Source organism: Mauremys reevesii, linkage group 17 (assembly GCF_016161935.1).
Source record: "Mauremys reevesii isolate NIE-2019 linkage group 17, ASM1616193v1, whole genome shotgun sequence".
Classification (NCBI taxonomy): domain Eukaryota; kingdom Metazoa; phylum Chordata; order Testudines; family Geoemydidae; genus Mauremys; species Mauremys reevesii.
In genome coordinates this window covers 80,384-100,117 of record NC_052639.1, presented here as the reverse complement: position 1 = coordinate 100,117, position 19,734 = coordinate 80,384, and the positions used below count along the sequence as shown (strand labels likewise).

Genomic DNA, 19,734 nt, shown 5'->3' with positions numbered 1-19,734 from the left:
GGAAATTTCATCCCCAGCCGTCCCAGTGCAGGAACGTTAGAAGCGATCGTGAATGGGGTTTTCATGAGTCGTGTTCAGCAACTTCAATGTTCTTCTCATTTGCATTGCAGTAGCGGGGTCACTGCCAGAACCCACTTTAACAAACTCATTTCTCAGCAAGCTCCTCCCCCCTGCTCCTGCCAGGGCTTTCCCAGCATCTCGGCTACTGCACCACCACTGACCCCCAGAGAGGTCCCACCCCCTGCCGTGTGACCAATACAAGGGGCCACCTGGCTCGTCTGACCCTTTGCCAGGCAGCATCCTCTGACTCAAGCTGCAAGAACCTGTCAGAGCCTCCAATCCAGCAGCTGGGGGTGGTGGGTAAATATTGTCCTGGCTGCGTCCCCCAGTCCTGCCAGAGACCTGACACAACCCTTGTTTACCCCGGATCAAAGGCGAAGCTCCAGCTCCAGAGTCTGTATCAGGGCAGAGCAGGCTGGTCTCCAGCACAGAGCGTGGGGGAGAGGGAGGAAGAAGGACCCAGAGGGGGGTGATGTGTGTGTGTCCCCTTGTGCCTGCCCCTCTGCCTGCACCCCAGGAATGGGGGCCCCAGTAACCTGCCTGCTGCTGCTCCTGCACCTCACAGCTGGGACGTCTGCAGAGCCGTAAGCCCTGTCCGGGTCTGTCTGTCTGTCCACGTGGTGGGCGGTGCGGGGGGGTTGGAAGCAGCCGAGGGCACCGATGAGGGGGCTGCTGGATCCGAAACTGATGGGACAGGTCCGTTCTCCCCTGGGAGCTCAGTCCCTGACACTGGGTCCCTCCTGGGCCCACTGGTCCTGACCCTCCCTGCGCCGGGGGTGGTTGGCTCTGGTTAAAGCAGTGGCTTGGGGTGTGGAGAGCTGGGGTCAGTGCCCGGCTCTGCCACAGACGCCCTGTGCGCCCCCGGCCAGACACTGACCCTCTGAGCTTCAGCTCCCCTGTACCATGGGGTGATGATCCTCTGCGGCCGCCTGCTCCCGTCAGCCTGTCACCTCCTCGGGCCGCGGCCTGTCTCTGCCTGCGGGTCTGTCCAGCCCCAGCGCAGGGGGCCAGGCCGGGCTGGGCCTCTAGGCACTAGTGCAATAGAACAGTAATTACCGACGAACCCAGCACGTTAAACCAACGTCTCAGCAGAACCGGGCAGCGCCCCGACGGTGCAAACGCCGAAGGGTTCCTGCGAGGGCGGGCGGAGGCCCTGGGGTGCGGACTGGGCTGGGGGTGGGGGTGGGGCTGTATCTAAGCTGGTTACTGGCTGCAAAGGGCTCAGGTGCTCAGCACAGCCCCAGACTAACCAGCCTCCCCCCCTCCCCGCCGTGCGCAGGGGTCTCTGCTCACTCTCAGCCCCACTAGCTGCCCCCTTCTGGGCAGACTGAGCAGCCGAGAGGCCGGGGATGGACAGGGACTGAGCCCCTCTCTGCGCCCCCTGGGCCCCTCCAGCTCCACGGGAGGCAGGCTGGGGTGGGGGAAGGAGCGGGGGGGCCTTGCCCTGCCCCTGCCCTGTGGTTAGAGAAACGAATCAGCCTCCAGCGCCGTCGACCCAGCTCTGTCCCAGCAGGGGGGACACTCAGAAATCGGGAGTCACCCCCGGTCCTGGGGGAGGCTCTGGGCTGTCCCCTCCCCCACTGCCCGGTGCTTTCCCCTCCCCAGGCACTATGTGGTGGTGAGCCCAGCCGAGCTCTACCACCCGCACACGGGGACGGTGTCAGTTCATCTCAGTGACCTCAACGAGACCGTCCGGGTGAGCGTCCGGCTGGAGAGGGGGGATGGGCCCAGCGCTATCACCCTGCTGGAGAGAGAGGTCCGGGAGCCCCGTCTGCACGAGAACGTGCGCTTCCAGGTGAGCCCCCACCCGCAGCCATGGGCACGGCCCCGGGCACTGGCCCTGGGCACGGAGCCCGTCATCCCCGGGTCTGCAGCCCCAGCCCAGCCTCGGGCGCCGGGCACAGCAGGGCTCAGGGCACTGGCCATGGGCACGGAGCTGGTCACTCAATGGGCAGCTGTAGCCACAGAACTCGAGGCCATCCCTCAGCAGCGACAGGCAGGGGGGAGCGGGGATGGGGTGGGGGGCACAGAGCGCCCTGGCTTCCAACTCCATCGAGCGCCCCAGGTTCATGCTCCCTCCCATTCAGGTCCCCCAGGCTGGGGAGGGGGGTTCCTGTGTTTGGGGGGGCAGGAACAGGGACCCACAAACACCACTGCCCCCCCACGCGATAGCAGGTTTGCGCCACGACCAGCCCATTACCGGCCGCTGTGGCCTTGCTGGGGTCCCCGTGTGCAGGTTCCAGCCCCGTCCGGGGGGCAGCAGGAAGTGGCAGAGCTGCACGTCTCGATCCGGGGAGATGCCCTGCAGTTCTCGGAGCGGAAGAAGGTGCTGCTGCGGGCGCTGCAGCCCGGGACCTTTGTGCAGACGGACAAGGCCGTCTACAAGCCGGGACAGACAGGTGAGAGGGCAGGAGCTGCTGGAGGGAGTTTCCTGGGGCCCCAGGCCCTTGGGACGGACTCCTGGGCTCCGGGGCTGGGCTGGGGGGCCTAGCGGGGGATTCGGGACTCTCACTTCTAGGCCCCTGTCTGCACCCGGCCCCAGGGGAGAAGAGGCCCAAAGCCTGAGGCTTGTTTGGGGGCCTGTCTGGAACCAAGTTGAGGGTCTCAGCCCCTCCTTGGCGATGGCACAGACACTTCAGGGTGCACCGATCGGCCTCCCCGGACAGCCTCCTGCCACGCAGGGCAGATCCGGGGCTCATTGGCAGAGGGCAGCGGGGGGAAGCTGGGCCCATTCTGCGGGTTCACAGAGGCCGTCAGTGCCCGGGGCGCCCGGCTGGCACCTTCCCCAGCTGGGAATTCACTCAGACAAACCGAGTCGGGGCTGATTCCCGCCTCTGCCTCTGCTCCTTTGCAGTGAAGTTTCGAATCGTCAGTTTGGACAAAGACTTTGTTCCCTGTACCCGGAAGGTGAGAGCTGTGGTGGTGGGTGTGGGGGAAGGGTAACAGGGCCCTGGTGCACTGGACACGTTAGGTTTGTCTACACCAGCCAGGCCATTAATCCAGTTTGAAATCGGACAGTCCTCTTCATGGGTGGTTTGCCCCCGTCCCGTGCATGCTTGTGTCTGGTATTGGATGGGGGGCGCCATTTGGCAGAGCGCACTGCTCCGCCCCTGCTGGCGTGAACTCACACACACCGAGTGTGCGAGGTCACACCAGCGGAGACAGGGCCACGCCATTCCTGGAAGTACCGAGATCTCCGGTACCTGGGAATGCCTCAGCCGCCAGCCTGCCCTACACTGCTGCAGGGGGCGAGTCTCCCAGGGCAGGTAACAGCCTTGCAGTAGCAGGGCTTGTGCTGGCCTGCTGAAAACAGCCGTGTGGAGCAGCCCCCTGGGCTTCAGAGCCCAGTGCCTTGGGCAGTGGCCTCTGTTGGTTGCAGTCTCTTCACTGCACAGAGAGGGTTGATTGCACATTGCATGGAGCCGGAGTGAGAGCGCTGGGCACCCACTGGCTTTAGTGCAGTCTGTGATTGGCTGTGGGTGCCCCCCCCCGATGACAGTCATTAGCACCTTTCAGCCTAACCGTGCTGCGCGCTGAGTGAGGTGGCAGAATCGGGCCCAGTGTGGAAATACAGATTGACAGCTCCCCTGCCAGCCACCTCGCCCGGGCACTGGCTGCAGCGCAGACCCCCAGCCCTTAGACTGCCCCTTGGCAGAGAGCCCAGCATCTCGCCCTGCTCCTCCACGCACAGACCAGCCACCCACTGCCCTGTACCCGCCACCGCGGGATGGGGCACGGGAGGTGCGAGGGCTCCAGCCTCATGGGCTCCCCTTCCTGTCCCTGCTCCCTCTGTCACCCCCGCTGCTGTCCCCATGATCCCCCATGGCCCCAGAGACACCCCGGCCCTGGGGAGGTCACAGGCAGCCCGGGGGCAGTGGGGGGTGTTTCCTGTACCTCTAACCAGCCATCTCCTGTCTGTTTGCTTTGCAGCTGCCCCTGGTGACCGTGCAGGTCAGTCTGTGCCTCTCCAGCCTCCTCCTCTTCCTGTCTGGCTCATCCGAGGGCACCCAGGGGTGTTCAGTGGTGGGGATCCCAGAGGAGTCTGGGCTGTGACCACAGTGTCCAGCAATCCAGCCCTAGAGCCTCTGCCCAGCTGTGGGGGTGCAAAGGGTCCCAGAGCACAGGGCGTTTCTGGGCTGGGCCCCATGGGGGGCAGGGAGGGGACATTTGTGCCATCGGGTTACGTCCTCCCCACCCCGAGTTTGCAGCGTCTGGGGTGTCTGCCCGGGAGGCAGGTGGGTTTGGGCCTGGCTGGGATCCCTGCCTGAGTCGCTCAACCCAAATGTTCCCAGCCCCGACTCTGGGTCAGGCAGTGACTTGATCAGCCAGTGGGGAACTCAGCGGGGAGCTCCCTTGGGAGCCTGATGGGGGAAGGGCAGGGGAGGGGGGGTCTCTGGGACCTGCAGGGGCAGAGGGGAGGGGTGGGGGTTTGGGGAGGCTGCGTGGGGGGAGGGGGGCAGGGAACGTACCCCCAGAGGCCTAGCACTGGGATGGAAACGGTCCCTACGGCGAGTTCCCTGGGCTTTGTCCAGGCTGGAGATGGGGTGTCCCTCGGGAGCCTGTTCCCCCCAGGGGTGGTGCCCTCGGGTCAGGGCTGAGGGGCGCTGGCAGGGGCCCCCTTACCCAGCGGCTGCCCGGCGGTGCCTGCTCCAGGCTAAGGATTTGAGCCCCCGGGCGTCGATCCAGCCCCCGTCGGCAGCACGAGGCTCTCGGGGGCTGCTGGGGACGAGCCGTGTGTGGGGGCAGCGGCTGAGCAGGGCGTGTCCATATGCCAGGATCCCAACGAGAACCGCATCGCCCAGTGGCGAGATGTGACTCCGCAGCAGGGCATCGTGGATCTGTCCCTCCCGCTGTCTGCAGAGCCGGCCCTGGGGACGTACGCCATCGAGGCGCAAGGGACGAGGCACTCGTTCAGCGTGGAGGAATACGGTGCGCAGCAGGGCCCAGGGCAGCGACCGAGGTCACGGCTCCAGCATGTGTCCCCCACCTCCACCTCTGATGTCTCCCTTGAAACAGCTGCTGCCTACCCCCACCCTCACCCCAGACACTTGCTCCTGACCCCCTAACTGCCTCCCACCACCCTGATCCCCAACAGGTGCTTGGGGCAGGGGTAGCGTGCGGAGCCCCCTGGCTGCCCCTATGGGTAGGAGCCGGTGTGGGGACATGCCGCTGCTTCCGGGAGTGGTGTGGCACCAGGGCAGGCAGGGAGCCTGCCTTAGCCCCACTGCGCTGCCAACTGGACTTTTAACGGCCCGGTCTGTGGTGCCAACCGGAGCCGCCAGGGTCCCTTTTCACCAGGCGTCCCAGTCGAAAACCAGACACCTGGCAACCCTACTGCTGCAGCCTGCAGCCTCTGCCCAGTGTAGCCCTGAGGATTAATCTGTTGGTCTGTATAAAATGTCTTTTTGATAAAAGTGTGTAGGCTGCATAGATTAATAGAATTTGCAATAGCTTTAATGCAAGATACCTAGAAACTTCTAGACCAGACATTCTGGCCTATTTCCTCTGTGACGCTGAAAGCAACCTTTAAGACCCTTACTCAGAAAAGTGATACTAGGAAACAAACCTACGCAAATTGTCTAGGGACTTTCTGAATATCTGCTAACCTTTCACCTAGTTAGGTGCAAAAGTAGGGTATTTCTGCCCACAAAATATAACAAGTCTACCACAAAATACGTAGATAGTTGTCATTAGTACGTACACAAAGGTCAGCCTATGAAAACAGGTACCCTCACCTTTTCATGGGGGAAAGACAAATTTGGGCATAAAGGGAAGGATTTTTACCTATAAAGGTGTGATAATCCACCACTAGGGCGATACATCTCTCTGTTTCCTGGTCGTCTCAACCTGCTTGAAGCCTCCTTCTCCTCTGAAAGCTGTCAATGCTAGTCGTAGTATTAATTCTTTTCAAAGTTGTGAGTATGAGATAATTCTTAATTTCTACTTCACCTCTAAGCATCTATGCTAAGAAGGGTTTAATTTACAACCAGTTTCTTTATAACTATACTTCCTCTAGCAGAGGTGTGAAATTCACTTTAGTACTCTTTGCTGCAGAGTGCATTTAGAACTGTATAATATCATATCATATCTCTTAAAGAATTGTGATACTTTGTAATCTCATACTGCTTTTAACATTTTACATTTACTTCTTGTTTCATTGATTTTAAATAAAAGGTCTTGTTTGACTAAACTTTGTCTCAGTGTAATTCCTGTTATACCCCAATCTCCTTGGTATTGAATTCTGTGAAGCCTGATTCAAGACGAACTTTTATCTTCTGATCACACATATTGGCGAGCCATACCCATATTATTAATATCTATTAATTATTACTAACATTCTTAATTAATTAGAAAATTAATTATTAAATAAAACTAAATTAAGTGGATAAATTCCACTGTCCCTACTAACCCTCCCCAAATCAGGCAACAGACTGGCGAGCCAGGCAGGAGATTTAAGGTGTGTGACAGGAATTTCAGGGAATTTCTTTGAACCGTAAGTAAATAGTTAATTTCAGTACAATTCTGAAATCTTATTCTTAAACCAGAGACAACTTCCTGTGATTATTGTTGCTGGCAGTACGCCCAGTATTTCCGTTTTGTATTGTGGTTAAGCAATCTTAAGGTTTTTACTTTCACTTTTGCCTAAAGGATTTTAACTGTGTTGATAACTGAATATTAAAGTAATAAAGTTTAAAAGTGATATATGTGCACAGAAAGGGGTTTTTATATATTGAAGAAGTTAATGAATGGTACCGAATAAAATAATTCGCAGCCGCACCTGGATCCGGTGACCCACACTAGTGGTGGCGGGGAGTTAATAAAGCAAGGTATTCATAGCCGCCAGAAAGGCCGCAATCAGTCAGAACTTGAATAGTTCAAAGATACCTTATCTTAGTCCCATTAACTCTTCCGGACTGCACCTCTGATCCGTCTGCCTCAGTATTCCCCGATATTTGGCAGGTCCCGACAGAGGGGAAAGACCTCTCGATCTGCTATAAGCCATCGAGAGAAGAGAGAAGAGAGTATCCCCACTCCTCTATTTACTTGGGACTTTTATGATACAGTGTTTAAACCGGTGTACAAGGGGTATTATCCTGTTGTTTCTGTGAAGGGACGCCTTCTATATCAGAGTAAATCAACAGAAGATTGATTCTAGTGAATATACTAGACAATACTAGATTCTAGTGAATATACTAGGAAAAGAAAGAGATGAATTCTCTATTTCGTAGTAAGAGTGTTAAAAGTGAAGATAGCACAGGAGTGGAGTGTGTTGGAATTTCTAGTAGTTTAGCTTTGGAAAACTTTGCTAGGAAATATATTCAGGAACATGGTGGAGGTTTGGAGCAGCTGAGAAATAGTAGAATGATTTCTGAGCAGAGAAACCCATGGGGTTTTGTGAGTAATGTATTTGAGGATGAAACAGAGCAGAAAAGAAAAGAGCTAAGGTGGTGAAGGGAATAGCTGTTGAATGCTTGCTTGTAGCTTGTAGTTCATTGGGAAAGAAATTGGATAAAAAGATGGAGTTACTCAGGGAAGTTCAGCAGATGCTGGTAGCCTATAGAGTGGACCGTGGTCGGCTGTTGGAAAAGATTAAAGAACTAGAAAATGGAGAAAATAGAGCAGAGGAAGTTGAAGAATTGATTCCCATTCCTATTGGTATGGTGGACCCGACAGAGGTAGAAAATCTTATTGGACCAGTGACTAGAAGTAAAACAAGAGAATTAGCAAACACAGTACCTTCAGAAGCGAATCTTGAATCTGTAGAGTCAGAAGAGGAAATTGGCAGTGCAGAAAACTGACAGTCTGCCGATAAGAGACGGAAGTTCTGAAGTGACAGTTCAGGAGGCGGAGACAAGTGTCACAGTCAGTGAAGCAGTTAGTGACACAAACAGAGAAGCAGAGAAAGAGGAAAAGATCTCTACTTCTGTAGAGACAGCTTCTGTGAGTGAAGAAGCGATACCTTTACAATCGGTCATTGTTCAAGGGTTAGAAGAGGCCGTATCACAGGTAACACAGGTAGCTAATGCATGTGATGTAGTGATCTCTAAGTTACAAAGAGAGCTACAACAACAAGCAGGGAATAGAATTCCTGCTCCTCCACCCAATATTACATTAGCACCATATAGAGTAGAAAATCCAGTCCCTTTGGGTGGACATTTATTGGCATTCGGGCAATCAACATTGCCTAGACCCCAGGAATTTCGTGGGTCCTCTACACCCCCGTGGTATATGCTGGTATCACCTAGTGTATCGGTAGAACGCCCTACCACGCCAGACTTTAGTGGACTAAGGGATGTCCTGCGTCAGTGTGGAGACACTTTGAATGTAACCCATAGACATTTCATGGAAAATTATCCTAGATACCCAGGATTCTCTCCAGTGGAAAGTTTTGATGGTTCAGATGAGGAAAATGTGAATCCAGGTAGAAGGAGGCAAGGAATAGAAATTGTAGATTTAAGCTCAGATGAAAGCTCAGATGAAAGCTCAGATTCAGATCCAGAAGAAGGAATTGCAGGTTCCAATTCTGATTGTCCTGTAGCAGTTGTTACAGATATTAAAACCTTAGACCTGGTAGCTAAGCAAGTAGGAATGATGGAGGATTCTTCAGTTGCTATGCATGCACAACGTGTGCAGGAGACAGCAAAAGTGTTTGGCTTACCAAGGGAAGATTGGGTTAAAATCTTACAGCTCACAGTGAATCGAGCATTGTGGAGTACTTTGCCACTTAAGTTTAGGGTAGGAGAGAAAAGTTTTCAAGAGACAGTAGCCCTATTGGAACATAACCAGCACCCAGGGCAAGCTGGAGTAGCAATTCTGTCTAACTTAAAGCAGAAACCTAATGAAACTCCACATCAGTTTCATTTGCGGTTGAGTGCAGCTTGGCGGAGTCATATCAAAGAGGAAACAGATGAACTGCCATACATCAGTTTGCTAGTTAATAATTCTCTTCCTCAGTTAAGAGAAATGGTTAATATGCATATCACTGATGATATTTCTTTAAAAAGAACATTAGCCTTACTGGCTAAAGCACATGCACAGGGAGGCTCTAAATTAGGTCGGCGTGGAGCCCCGGTTGCAGTACTTCAGGAACCACAAACTAATCCTACGGTGAGGATTGAGGGACCTCAACCTCAGCCAGGATTAGGACGAGGAGTTCCTAAATTCCCTAAGTATCAACGTTGGCAAAATGACCCTAACCCACGTAATAACCCTGGACCTTCGAGTGGCCAGGCCCCTCGACAGGGTTATGCGTTTGGATCCTATGCAGGAGCCCGGGATCGTGTTCCTTTCTTTTCAGATGCTGCACAGAACAGTTCACGTCTGCAGAGATCTAAATCACCGCCTTTGCACAAAACTGAGGACTCAGTTGTGAAAATGTTTAAAACAGTGCAACAGACGCTTGAGGCTCAACGACGGGCTATCCGAGAACTTCATGCCCGTGTGAATGAGCTGATGATGATGGAAGGCCAAGGCTCAGCAACCTTGAACCGTCCAGTGGCCTCCGTCGATCCATCCCCTTTTCCCCAGTGGACAGCCACTCCTCCAGAATTGGCTGCCTCTGAGGAGATAGAGGAGGAACCCCTTGATTATCTGACAGCATATGCTGCATGACTACAAACAACCCGAGTGTAGTCATAACCCCGTTAGGCAGAGATACAAGTGGAAGACCCACAATATCTGCAGTGATAGAGGGACTAGACAGGAATCTCATTATAGATACTGGAGCAGCAATCAGTATTCTCCATGTCGAGGATCCTAGATCCTCTCCTCTATCATCAGGATGTACCAAGACACTTGCAACCTTTGCAAGTAATCAGGTTACTACCACACTTTCTACACCCCTTGAAGTACAAATAGGTCACCTAAGAAAGAATCATACTTTTGCATTAATGAAGTTAGCAGACCCAAATAATTCCTTATTGGGAACTGATTTCTTATACAAACAGGGATGTGTTCTTGATTTGTGTAACCAATTATTGTGTCTTTCAGTAGAACAGGAAAAGGATGACTCTCCAGTAGTCATACCTGAGTGTGGCATGGTATCTCCTGTGGAGGACTTTGAACCTGAAGGGTATGATTTGGACAAAATAGTGGCTAAACATGCAGACCAACCTGAGTTACAGGCATTACTGTACAAACATGCAGATGCCTTTGCTAAACACAAACATGACTGTGGATGCATGGCCGTCACTATTGTTGTGGAAGGAGGAGAAATTTCAGCCCAAAAACAGTATCCTTACCCAGAACAAGCAAATCCATACATAGAAAAGACTATTAAATCCTTGCTGACACAGGGAGTACTACGAAAATGTACTTCCACTGCAAATTCACCTATTTGGCCTGTTAAGAAACCGGATGGTTCATGGCGTCTCACAATAGATTACAGACGCCTAAACCAAGTCACACCAACTTGTGCCCCTACAGTGGCCAAAATGCCAGATCTAATCAAATCCTTTGATCCAGAGGCTGTATGGTTTACTGTATTAGATATCAGTAACAGCTTTTGGACATTACCATTGGCACACATTTCACAGTACCGTTTTGCATTTAGTTTTCAGGGAGTGCAATATTCTTGGACACGTTTGCCCCAGGGATATAAAAACTCTCCAGCTTTATTCCATGCACAAATGAGACGGATACTGTCATCATTTTCTAAACCAAATGTTCTATTTCAATATGTAGATGATCTGTGTTTAGCAACACAGACGAAAGAGGAGCATTTAGAAAGACTTGACGAGCTCCTGCAAATTCTAAAAGAAGCAGGGTTAAAGTGCAATCCAGCCAAGGCTCAGCTAATGGCTAATTGTGTCTCTTTCTTGGGCCTCACCCTGACAAAATGGGGTAGAACCCCAGCGCAACAGAAGGTGGATGCAATCCAAACATTGCCTTTACCACAGGAACCTCGGCTTTAAGAGCTTTCCTAGGTTTAACTGGGTACCACAGGGATTTCATCCTAATTTTGCTTCTATTGCAGGTCCTTTGTACCAACTTCTAAAGAAAGGTGTACAGTGGGAATGGTCTGAGCAACACACGGAGGCAGTATCCCAACTAAAACAGGCCATTATCAAGGCTCCGGTGTTGATCACACCAAATCCTGAAATACCCTATCATCTGGAGGTAGCGGTGAGTGTTAATGCGTTGGCGGCTGTGGCCTCACAAGAAAGGCATGGGAAAATCAGACCTGTGGCCTATGCCTCACGTTTAATGTCATCAATTGAACTCAAATATGACAATTGTGAAAAGTATCTATTGGCAACCAGTTGGGCCATACAACACTTTTCTTTTCTAATTGGCCTCAGCCCGATCATATTACACTCATCGCACACTCCTCTTCAGTTTTACTGTCTAACAGGGTAAAAGATGGGCAAGTTTCAAATGCTCGCCTTGCTCACTGGGCATTATTACTGCAAGGGAAAGATATCGCAGTCAAACCTATTAGGACACCATCCTTGTTACCAACCGCTCTATTGTATCAGGGAGAGCCACACAAGTGTCCCAACTTTGATCAATTGGATCTAAGGGGGGAGGAAAAACAAAAGCTCTTTCAACCTTTAATCCAGGAGACAGATCCCATTAATAGGTATAAATTCTTTGTTGATGGTTCTAGTTATTACCATCAAGGCAAACCCTATACTGGGTTCGGAATCTATGCAGTTCCCCCTGAGGGGAAAGGAGAGCCTTGGGAAAAGGCATATTCATGCACTCCACATTCGGCTCAATATGCAGAATTAGCTGCAGTGGCTTGTGTGTTGGAGTACTGTGTGCAGTTCTCCATCACCACCACATACCAAGATATCTGTCTGTTTTCAGACTCTGCATGGGTATGCAATTCTCTCACAGAGTTCCTACCATATTGGGAAACAAATGGTTTTACATCTTCTGATGGCACACCTATTAGGTATGCATCACTGATGAGATACATCCATTGGTTAACAGTAATAGTTACTGTTTCAGAGCGGCCAATCAAAATAAAAAAGGTAAAAGCTCACTGGAAATTAAACCCTTATGCTATGGAAAATGAAAAAGCTGATAAATTGGCCCGTGAAGGAGCCCGATCAGGAGAATTTTGGGAAAGTAAGGATCAGGAGTATTCTGTTATTACCCCTAATCCTAAATGTCCTATAGCTGCAACTAAATTGGTAAAACCCAATATACCAGATCTAAAAGACATGCAAAAATTGGATAAGGACATACTAAAAGTAATTCTAGAGCTTTCCAAAATAGACAAAGGGGGATCACTAACAATAGACCCTTTGTACAAACGACATGAACAGCAGTTACAAGTCGTAGATGGAGTTCTCATGTATACAGGAGGTCCTTTCCCTGTGTGGGTAGTTCCAGCTCACCTACGAAGGGAAATGATGTACATGGTCCATGACACTCCTACAGGAGGACATCAGGGAGTGGACAAAACTGTCCAACGTCTTGCATCTGTAGGGTGGTGGCCACTTCTTAGGATGGATGTGCAACAATATTGTGAAAATTGTCTGGCATGTGCCCAAGCTAATCCTACTCCATCCAAAAGAAATGCACCACTAAGATCCCAGGTGTATGAAGGTCCGTGGATGGCTTTGCAGATTGACTTTGTAGGTCCTTTGCCAAGGACCCAAAGAGGTAAACAATATTTGTTGGTGATTATCGATCCTTTCTCAAAGTGGATAGAGGCATTTCCTCTTAAAGCCAATACTGCAAAAGCCACTGCCAAGGTCTTGGTAGAACAAGTCTTCTCTCGCTGGGGGATCCCTGCGAAGGTAGAATCAGACCAGGGATCACATTTTACAGGACAGTTCTTTAGGGATTGTCTTAAATTGATGGGAGTCCCGCAGAGGCTACACATCCCATACAGACCACAGTCATCTGGGATGGTGGAACGAACCAATCGGACTATAAAAGTGATGTTGAGGAAACTGGTTGATGCCAATGGACGTAACTGGGACACCCTCATGCCTTTAATTTTAATGGCATTGAGGGCAACACCGGCTGCATCTACTGATAAAACACCTTTTGAAGTGATGACAGGCCGAACAATGAGATTACCAGAACATTTAATTTGGCAAGCTAGTGGCACTCAATTAGATGTAATAAAAATGGATACCTACCTGCAAAATCTGCAAAAACATTTAAATCACATTCACTTGCAGGTAGCTGCTAAATTGGGAAAATCCAGACGTAAGGCAAAGGCTTACTTTGACAAAAACCAGAGAGAGAATACTTGGGAGGTAGGAGATCAAGTAATGTTATTGTCATATAAGTCACCAGAACATGGGTTATGTAATCGATGGATTGGACCTTTCCAAATCATTGATAAACTCAGTTCAGCAGTATATAAGATCAGAATAACAGGAGGAAAGCATAATAGAGACAAGATTTATCATGCTAACCAGTTAAAGCTGTATCGATCGTCCAGGTCGCAGGAGCAACTTCCTCCTCAGGACTTAAGTGATCAGACGAAATCGCAACAACTGGAGCCCAGCAGTTTGCAACCATGAAATTGACATTGACATTTTTGACTTATTACACCCTTATTGTTGCTCTAAGGGTAGGACTATGCCAAAATATTAAGTCTGAAACCGAACTATTGCAACCCCAGGAAACCAGACGACCGGATCACACTCAGTTGTCTGAGCCCAAGCAACAGAACATACCAACAAAGAAGGAACGGACTATTATACTTAATCCAGAACTGGTCAACAACCCGATTCAACAGGTTAAGGGAATTCGGGGGGAGGATGTTACTTTTGAATATCAATTAGTAAAAGTGACTGCACTACCCTCTAGTGGTTGGAAAAAGATGTGTTAATTGCTTTTAAAGTTAATTGCTTTAAGCAATGATCAGAAAAGAGATCAGCATTTGGGGAAAGAAATTATATGTTCTGCATATGGGGAATATGTTGTAAGCACAATTACTGATGCATTGCGATCCTTAAAATTAGGAGAAGTCCCTGACTTAATTAAGGATGAACAATTAATGAGTTGGTATTGTCCTAAATGTTTTCAAAAGCTGGAAAAGGAAAGATCCACTTGTTTGGATGCATGCCAGCATTTGTCAGTGGGTGCTATGAGAGAGATAGGATCTGTGACACCTCACCCCAACCGAGACAGTTGTTCTCTTACAAAAGATTGTATGATGGCACGGTCTTTGTATGTCTCATTCACGGTCTCGTTACCAGTGTTTGACCCAGACAGAGATGTGTACAGGCAATTGGCTGCTATCCATTCTATAGGTCACCTCGAAGATGACATCTACAGGGAACGTGTTAATGCACCTCCCCTGGTAGTCTATCACACTCCAACTCAGACTTGGAAGGTACCACAGATGGCCTGTTGTTCTGAAAAGGGACCCCAGTATATCTGTAGGTGTAATGTGTTTGAAACAGACACTGTTTTGTGTGGACTACAGGGAGAGAAAGCACAGAATTCATCATCGTCATGCCTGGTGAGGCTGACCACATGGAAGACTCCGATGGAGAGGGTGACCTATGCTGGAAGGAACCAATTTTGCGTGGTTACCAACCAAAAGAGGTACCAGTATGGTCCCTTGGAGTGTCCTGTCACAGAGCCAAATTTCTGTTTTACCCCAGAGCAACCCACGGTAATAGGAAATCAAGTTATTTCCCCTATTCCTATTTTTGAGAACATTACCATTATTCAGTCTAACCCTGATTACCAGAATTTAACTATTCAAAGTACACCTACTTTTCTGGCTTATATTCCACCATTAGGGTTGCAACTGAAATCCTTAATGACTCGTAAAGAGACTCACCTCATTCAAATTACTAACAATATGGATGAAGCCCAACAAGTTATTACCCAATTAATGAATGAAGGGAATGAGTCTGTAACAACTTCCAGAGAAAATTTCGGATTAGAAGTATGGATAATTATCCAAGGAATTGGGATTGTGATTAATTTCCTTATGTTAGGTTATATGTTGTATAAATGCAACAAACCCAAGCCAAAAACTAGGCAGAGACCTGGACAGACACCCAGACAATCCCCTAAACAAATGCACAGACGAGCACCATCTGGGGATAAAGATGAATATATATACATGGTACCCATTCCTGATACATACCAAAATTTGCCCAGGTATGAAACTAAAAAGGGCCCCACAGATATTAAGTCTTAAGTGACGGGGTTTCTTTATGTAAACCACCCCGTCAAAGGGGGGCGTGTAGCCCTGAGGATTAATCTGTTGGTCTGTATAAAATGTCTTTTTGATAAAAGTGTGTAGGCTGCATAGATTAATAGAATTTGCAATAGCTTTAATGCAAGATACCTAGAAACTTCTAGACCAGACATTCTGGCCTATTTCCTCTGTGACGCTGAAAGCAACCTTTAAGACCCTTACTCAGAAAAGTGATACTAGGAAACAAACCTACGCAAATTGTCTAGGGACTTTCTGAATATCTGCTAACCTTTCACCTAGTTAGGTGCAAAAGTAGGGTATTTCTGCCCACAAAATATAACAAGTCTACCACAAAATACGTAGATAGTTGTCATTAGTACGTACACAAAGGTCAGCCTATGAAAACAGGTACCCTCACCTTTTCATGGGGGAAAGACAAATTTGGGCATAAAGGGAAGGATTTTTACCTATAAAAGGTGTGATAATCCACCACTAGGGGGCGATACATCTCTCTGTTTCCTGGTCGTCTCAACCTGCTTCGAAGCCTCCTTCTCCTACGAAAGCTGTCAATGCTAGTCGTAGTATTAATTCTTTTCAAAGTTGTGAGTATGAGATAATTCTTAATTTCTACTTCACCTCTAAGCATCTATGCTAAGAAGGGTTTAATTTACAACCAGTTTCTTTATAACTATACTTCCTCTAGCAGAGGTGTGAAATTCACTTTAGTACTCTTTGCTGCAGAGTGCATTTAGAACTGTATAATATCATATCATATCTCTTAAAGAATTGTGATACTTTGTAATCTCATACTGCTTTTAACATTTTACATTTACTTCTTGTTTCATTGATTTTAAATAAAAGGTCTTGTTTGACTAAACTTTGTCTCAGTGTAATTCCTGTTATACCCCAATCTCCTTGGTATTGAATTCTGTGAAGCCTGATTCAAGACGAACTTTTATCTTCTGATCACACATATTGGCGAGCCATACCCATATTATTAATATCTATTAATTATTACTAACATTCTTAATTAATTAGAAAATTAATTATTAAATAAAACTAAATTAAGTGGATAAATTCCACTGTCCCTACTAACCCTCCCCAAATCAGGCAACACCAGCCCTGCTCCGTTTCCGGGCCCTTCCCCTTCCCGCCCGGCCGGCAGGTTGGTGGGGGGCTGCACGACCCGGGGAGAAGCTCCAAGGCCGAGGATCGCGATGAAACCCCCGAGCCGGGGCTGCGGGTCGGTTTCACTCCGTCCCTCTCTGCCCCCCAGTGCTGCCCAAGTTCGAAGTGACCCTGGAGCTGCCCCCCGTGGTGACGGTGCTGGATGAGACGCTCCTGCTGCGGGTGTGCGGCCGGTGAGTGTGACAGCAGCCCTGCCAGGCCAATAAAGGGGGGGCTGGTACCACCCTGGGCCTGACTCCCCTCCCCCCCCCCCAGGCCAGGATCTGACCTGCCCCTTCCCTGCCTGCGACCCCCTCTGCCCCATGCTCATGGCCAGGCAGGGCTCCCTGGGGCTCTCACTCCACCCACACGACCAGCCCCACCCCAGCAGGGACCCCCCCCATGGGCAGGGGTGTTGGCCCCCTCCCCTCCCACTTACCCTCTTCCTCCCCTCTGCTAAACAGATACACCTACGGGAAGCCCGTCCTGGGGAGGGTCCAGGCCAGCCTGTGTCGGGAGGAACAACCAGTAAATCACTGGAACCATCTTCGTGCCAAGCGAACCGAGGCTCAGTGCACGGAGCTTACCGGCCAGGTGAGTGTGACTGGGGAGGGGGCAGGTACATGACATGCTGCTGCAGGAGGCTCCTCTCCATGGTTTTCTTACACTGGCCAGAGGGGGGCTGTGATCTGCCGTGATGATGTTGGTGACATAGGTGTAAGTGCAGGCGAATCAGGCCCTGGATCCAGCCGGGTCCCCATCTGGCAGGCTGGGGGTGGGGCTGGCAGCTGTGTAGCAGGGCCTAGGGACTTCTACGCCCCGCCCCCTTCCCCACACTATCTCAGTGCCTCACTTACCCTCCTAGCCCCCAGGAGGCAGGGCAGGCTCCTATGCCCATTGTACAAATGGGGAACTGAGGCACAGAGATGCTCAGGGTCCGTCCGCACAGCAAAAACCCTGTGGCAGCGTCTCCCAGCCCAGCTCTGCTGCCTGGGGCTTGCGCCGTGGGGCTAAAGGAACAGTGTAGACGCTTGGCTGGAGCCGAGACCCTCCCCCGGATCTAGCGCCTGGACCCAACCATTGACCTGCTGGTTTTAGCCCCGCAGCACAAGCGGGGTCAGCAGGGCTGGGCTCAGACTCGCGGCCGCAGGGAGTTTCTGCTGGAGCCGTACTCAGAGGGACTTGCAGGCAGCCTGTGGCAGAGCAGGGACTCTCCAGACCTAGGCGAGTGCCCCAGGTTATGGGGCCGCCCGTCCTCATCAGCAGCTCTCGCTAGGCGGGGGCAGATCTCCCCGAATGCTCTCAGTCCCTGGGGGGTTGGGGGGGGCCGATTGGAATCAGCCAGCGTTACCATGATGATGGGGGACCAGCACCAGGGGATCTGTGATGGGAACGAGTGGCCAGGGCCTGTTTTACATCTCATTCCACCCACAGCAGCTCCAGCTGCACAGCGCCCCCTAGTGCCGCACTGGGGTACCGGTGTCAGGGCTGACCCCAAGGTGAGAGCGCCCCCTGCTGCTGCCTGCAGCACCCAGGTTCTCTTTGAGTGTCTCCCGTCCCAGCACTAACCAGGCCAAACCCGATGAGAGACCCACTGAGCTGACACCTGCGGGGCCTGGTGCAGAGCTGCTGCTAACGGGCTCTGATCTCTCCCTCCAGACTGACAGCAACGGCTGCTTTTCCAGAGAGGTGGGGACGGCTCCCTTCAACCTGACCTACTCTGGCTATGAGATGAGCCTCCAGGCCAAGGCGTCTCTCGTGGAGGATGGGACAGGTGGGACTGAAATCAAGCACACGTGCACGCCCCCAGGCAGCCCCCAGCACTAAACCCCAGGGGCAGAGGGGTCTCACTTGCACATGTGGTCATGTCATTTGTAGCCCAGCTGCTTTAGAGACGGGCCCAGAGGTAGCGTTGGGGGGTTGGATCTGGGGTTCTGGTTCAGCCCATCACTGGGATCGATCCCTCATGAGGAGTTCAGACCTGGGCACGTTCATGCAAAGACTAAACACCCTCCCGCGAGTGGCCTCTGGCTGTGGACTGAGCTGGCAGAGCGGAGTGACGGCCCAGCCTGTGTCGCTGGGCCCTGAGTCACGGCCTCAGTGACGTTAGCACTTAGCGTTCAAAACGGCAAGTGCTAATCGCTTAGTAACGAACCCAGATAACTCCACATTTAACCCAGCAGAATCCTGATTTCCAGAGCGGCCGACACCCCTTTGGCTGAAAACTGTAACTGTGGGGTGGCTACAATGTTACCCTCGGGTGCTGACATCAGCGATGGCGAAGTGGCTGGAGGAGAGCGGGTCCAGAATGGCAACGGGTCACTGGGCACTTCTGAAAACGGCCCTTTCTGGGGGCAGGCCCTGTGCCGAGAGGCCTGTGTGCGGGGTCAGCTCTGGGGCCGCTCAGTAAGGAGCTCTCTGCTGGGGAAAGGGCCACAGAACCAGGAGACCCTGCTGGCAAATGTCACGTGGCTGGTTTGGGATTAAGCCCCAGGGGAAGGTGAATCTAAATTTTCTAGTTTCCAGATTCCCCAGGAAAATCCTTCTCTGCCCCCAGCTGAACCTCCCAAATTCTCCCCCAATCACACCCTCCAGTCCATAGCGAGAGGGGGTAGAAATGGCTGGGCGGATTGTTATGGAGAGAAATCTGGGATGTAGCCTGAACTCTGGTGTCACTCTCAGCACCAGCACCTTCCTCCTATCGTCCCTCCCTCTCCTGCTAGGGGTGGAGCTCAATGTGACCAAGAGCTGTGACATCGTGTCTGAAATCGCTACGGTGACCTTTGAGGATGCTGACGAGACTTACAAGGCTGGAATCCCCTACACTGGCAAGGTAACGGGATTACCGGTGTGACAGAGTGGGATATGTCTGTACCACACTGTAACCTCCATTGATGTTGACTGCTTGCCGGATGTGCTGCACTTCTGGTGCCCATGTGCCCCATGCACTGGAGATCGGATGCGTTAGCTGTGCTCTCCATGTCCTCAAGCCCCCCTTCCCGAGGGCACAATGGGGGTTGAGCAACCAGCCAACCCTCAGTTCCTTCTCACGGCCTCTGGCTGAGAGCCAGAGCCAGCAGCAGTGTCCGGTCTCCTGCTCCGCTGAAGTTTTTCTCTTTACGTTTTGTAAATAGTCATTTTGATCGTTAATAATTGTTACTGGAGATAGCGGTTTAGTTAGCGAACCCTCTTCAATTTATCAATATCCTTGTTGAACTATGGGCACCGGAACTGGACACGGGGTTCCAGCATCAGTTGCACCCCTGCCAAACACAGAGTATCCAACTCGAGAGTCTCATTTATACCTCCCAGAATCGCATTAGCGCTTTTGGCCACAGTATCGCACTAGAAGCTCATGTTCAGCTGATTATCCACCA

At 51.1% G+C, this 19,734-nt stretch overlaps 1 protein-coding gene across 1 annotated transcript in view; it reads left to right on the top strand.

Moving 5' to 3' along the window:
• Positions 1–428: 428 nt before the first annotated feature.
• LOC120384942 (alpha-2-macroglobulin-like protein 1) overlaps positions 429–19,734 on the top strand; it is a 73,184-nt gene continuing 53,878 nt past the window's right edge. Inside the window, exons 1-10 of the mRNA XM_039504045.1 lie at positions 429–644; positions 1,666–1,855; positions 2,297–2,459; positions 2,915–2,967; positions 3,991–4,011; positions 4,836–4,989; positions 16,467–16,551; positions 16,822–16,951; positions 18,017–18,131; positions 19,081–19,190. Of these exons, the coding sequence (XP_039359979.1) occupies positions 580–644; positions 1,666–1,855; positions 2,297–2,459; positions 2,915–2,967; positions 3,991–4,011; positions 4,836–4,989; positions 16,467–16,551; positions 16,822–16,951; positions 18,017–18,131; positions 19,081–19,190 (1,086 nt within the window). The 5' untranslated portion in view covers positions 429–579. The remainder of the gene's footprint in view (positions 645–1,665; positions 1,856–2,296; positions 2,460–2,914; positions 2,968–3,990; positions 4,012–4,835; positions 4,990–16,466; positions 16,552–16,821; positions 16,952–18,016; positions 18,132–19,080; positions 19,191–19,734) is intronic.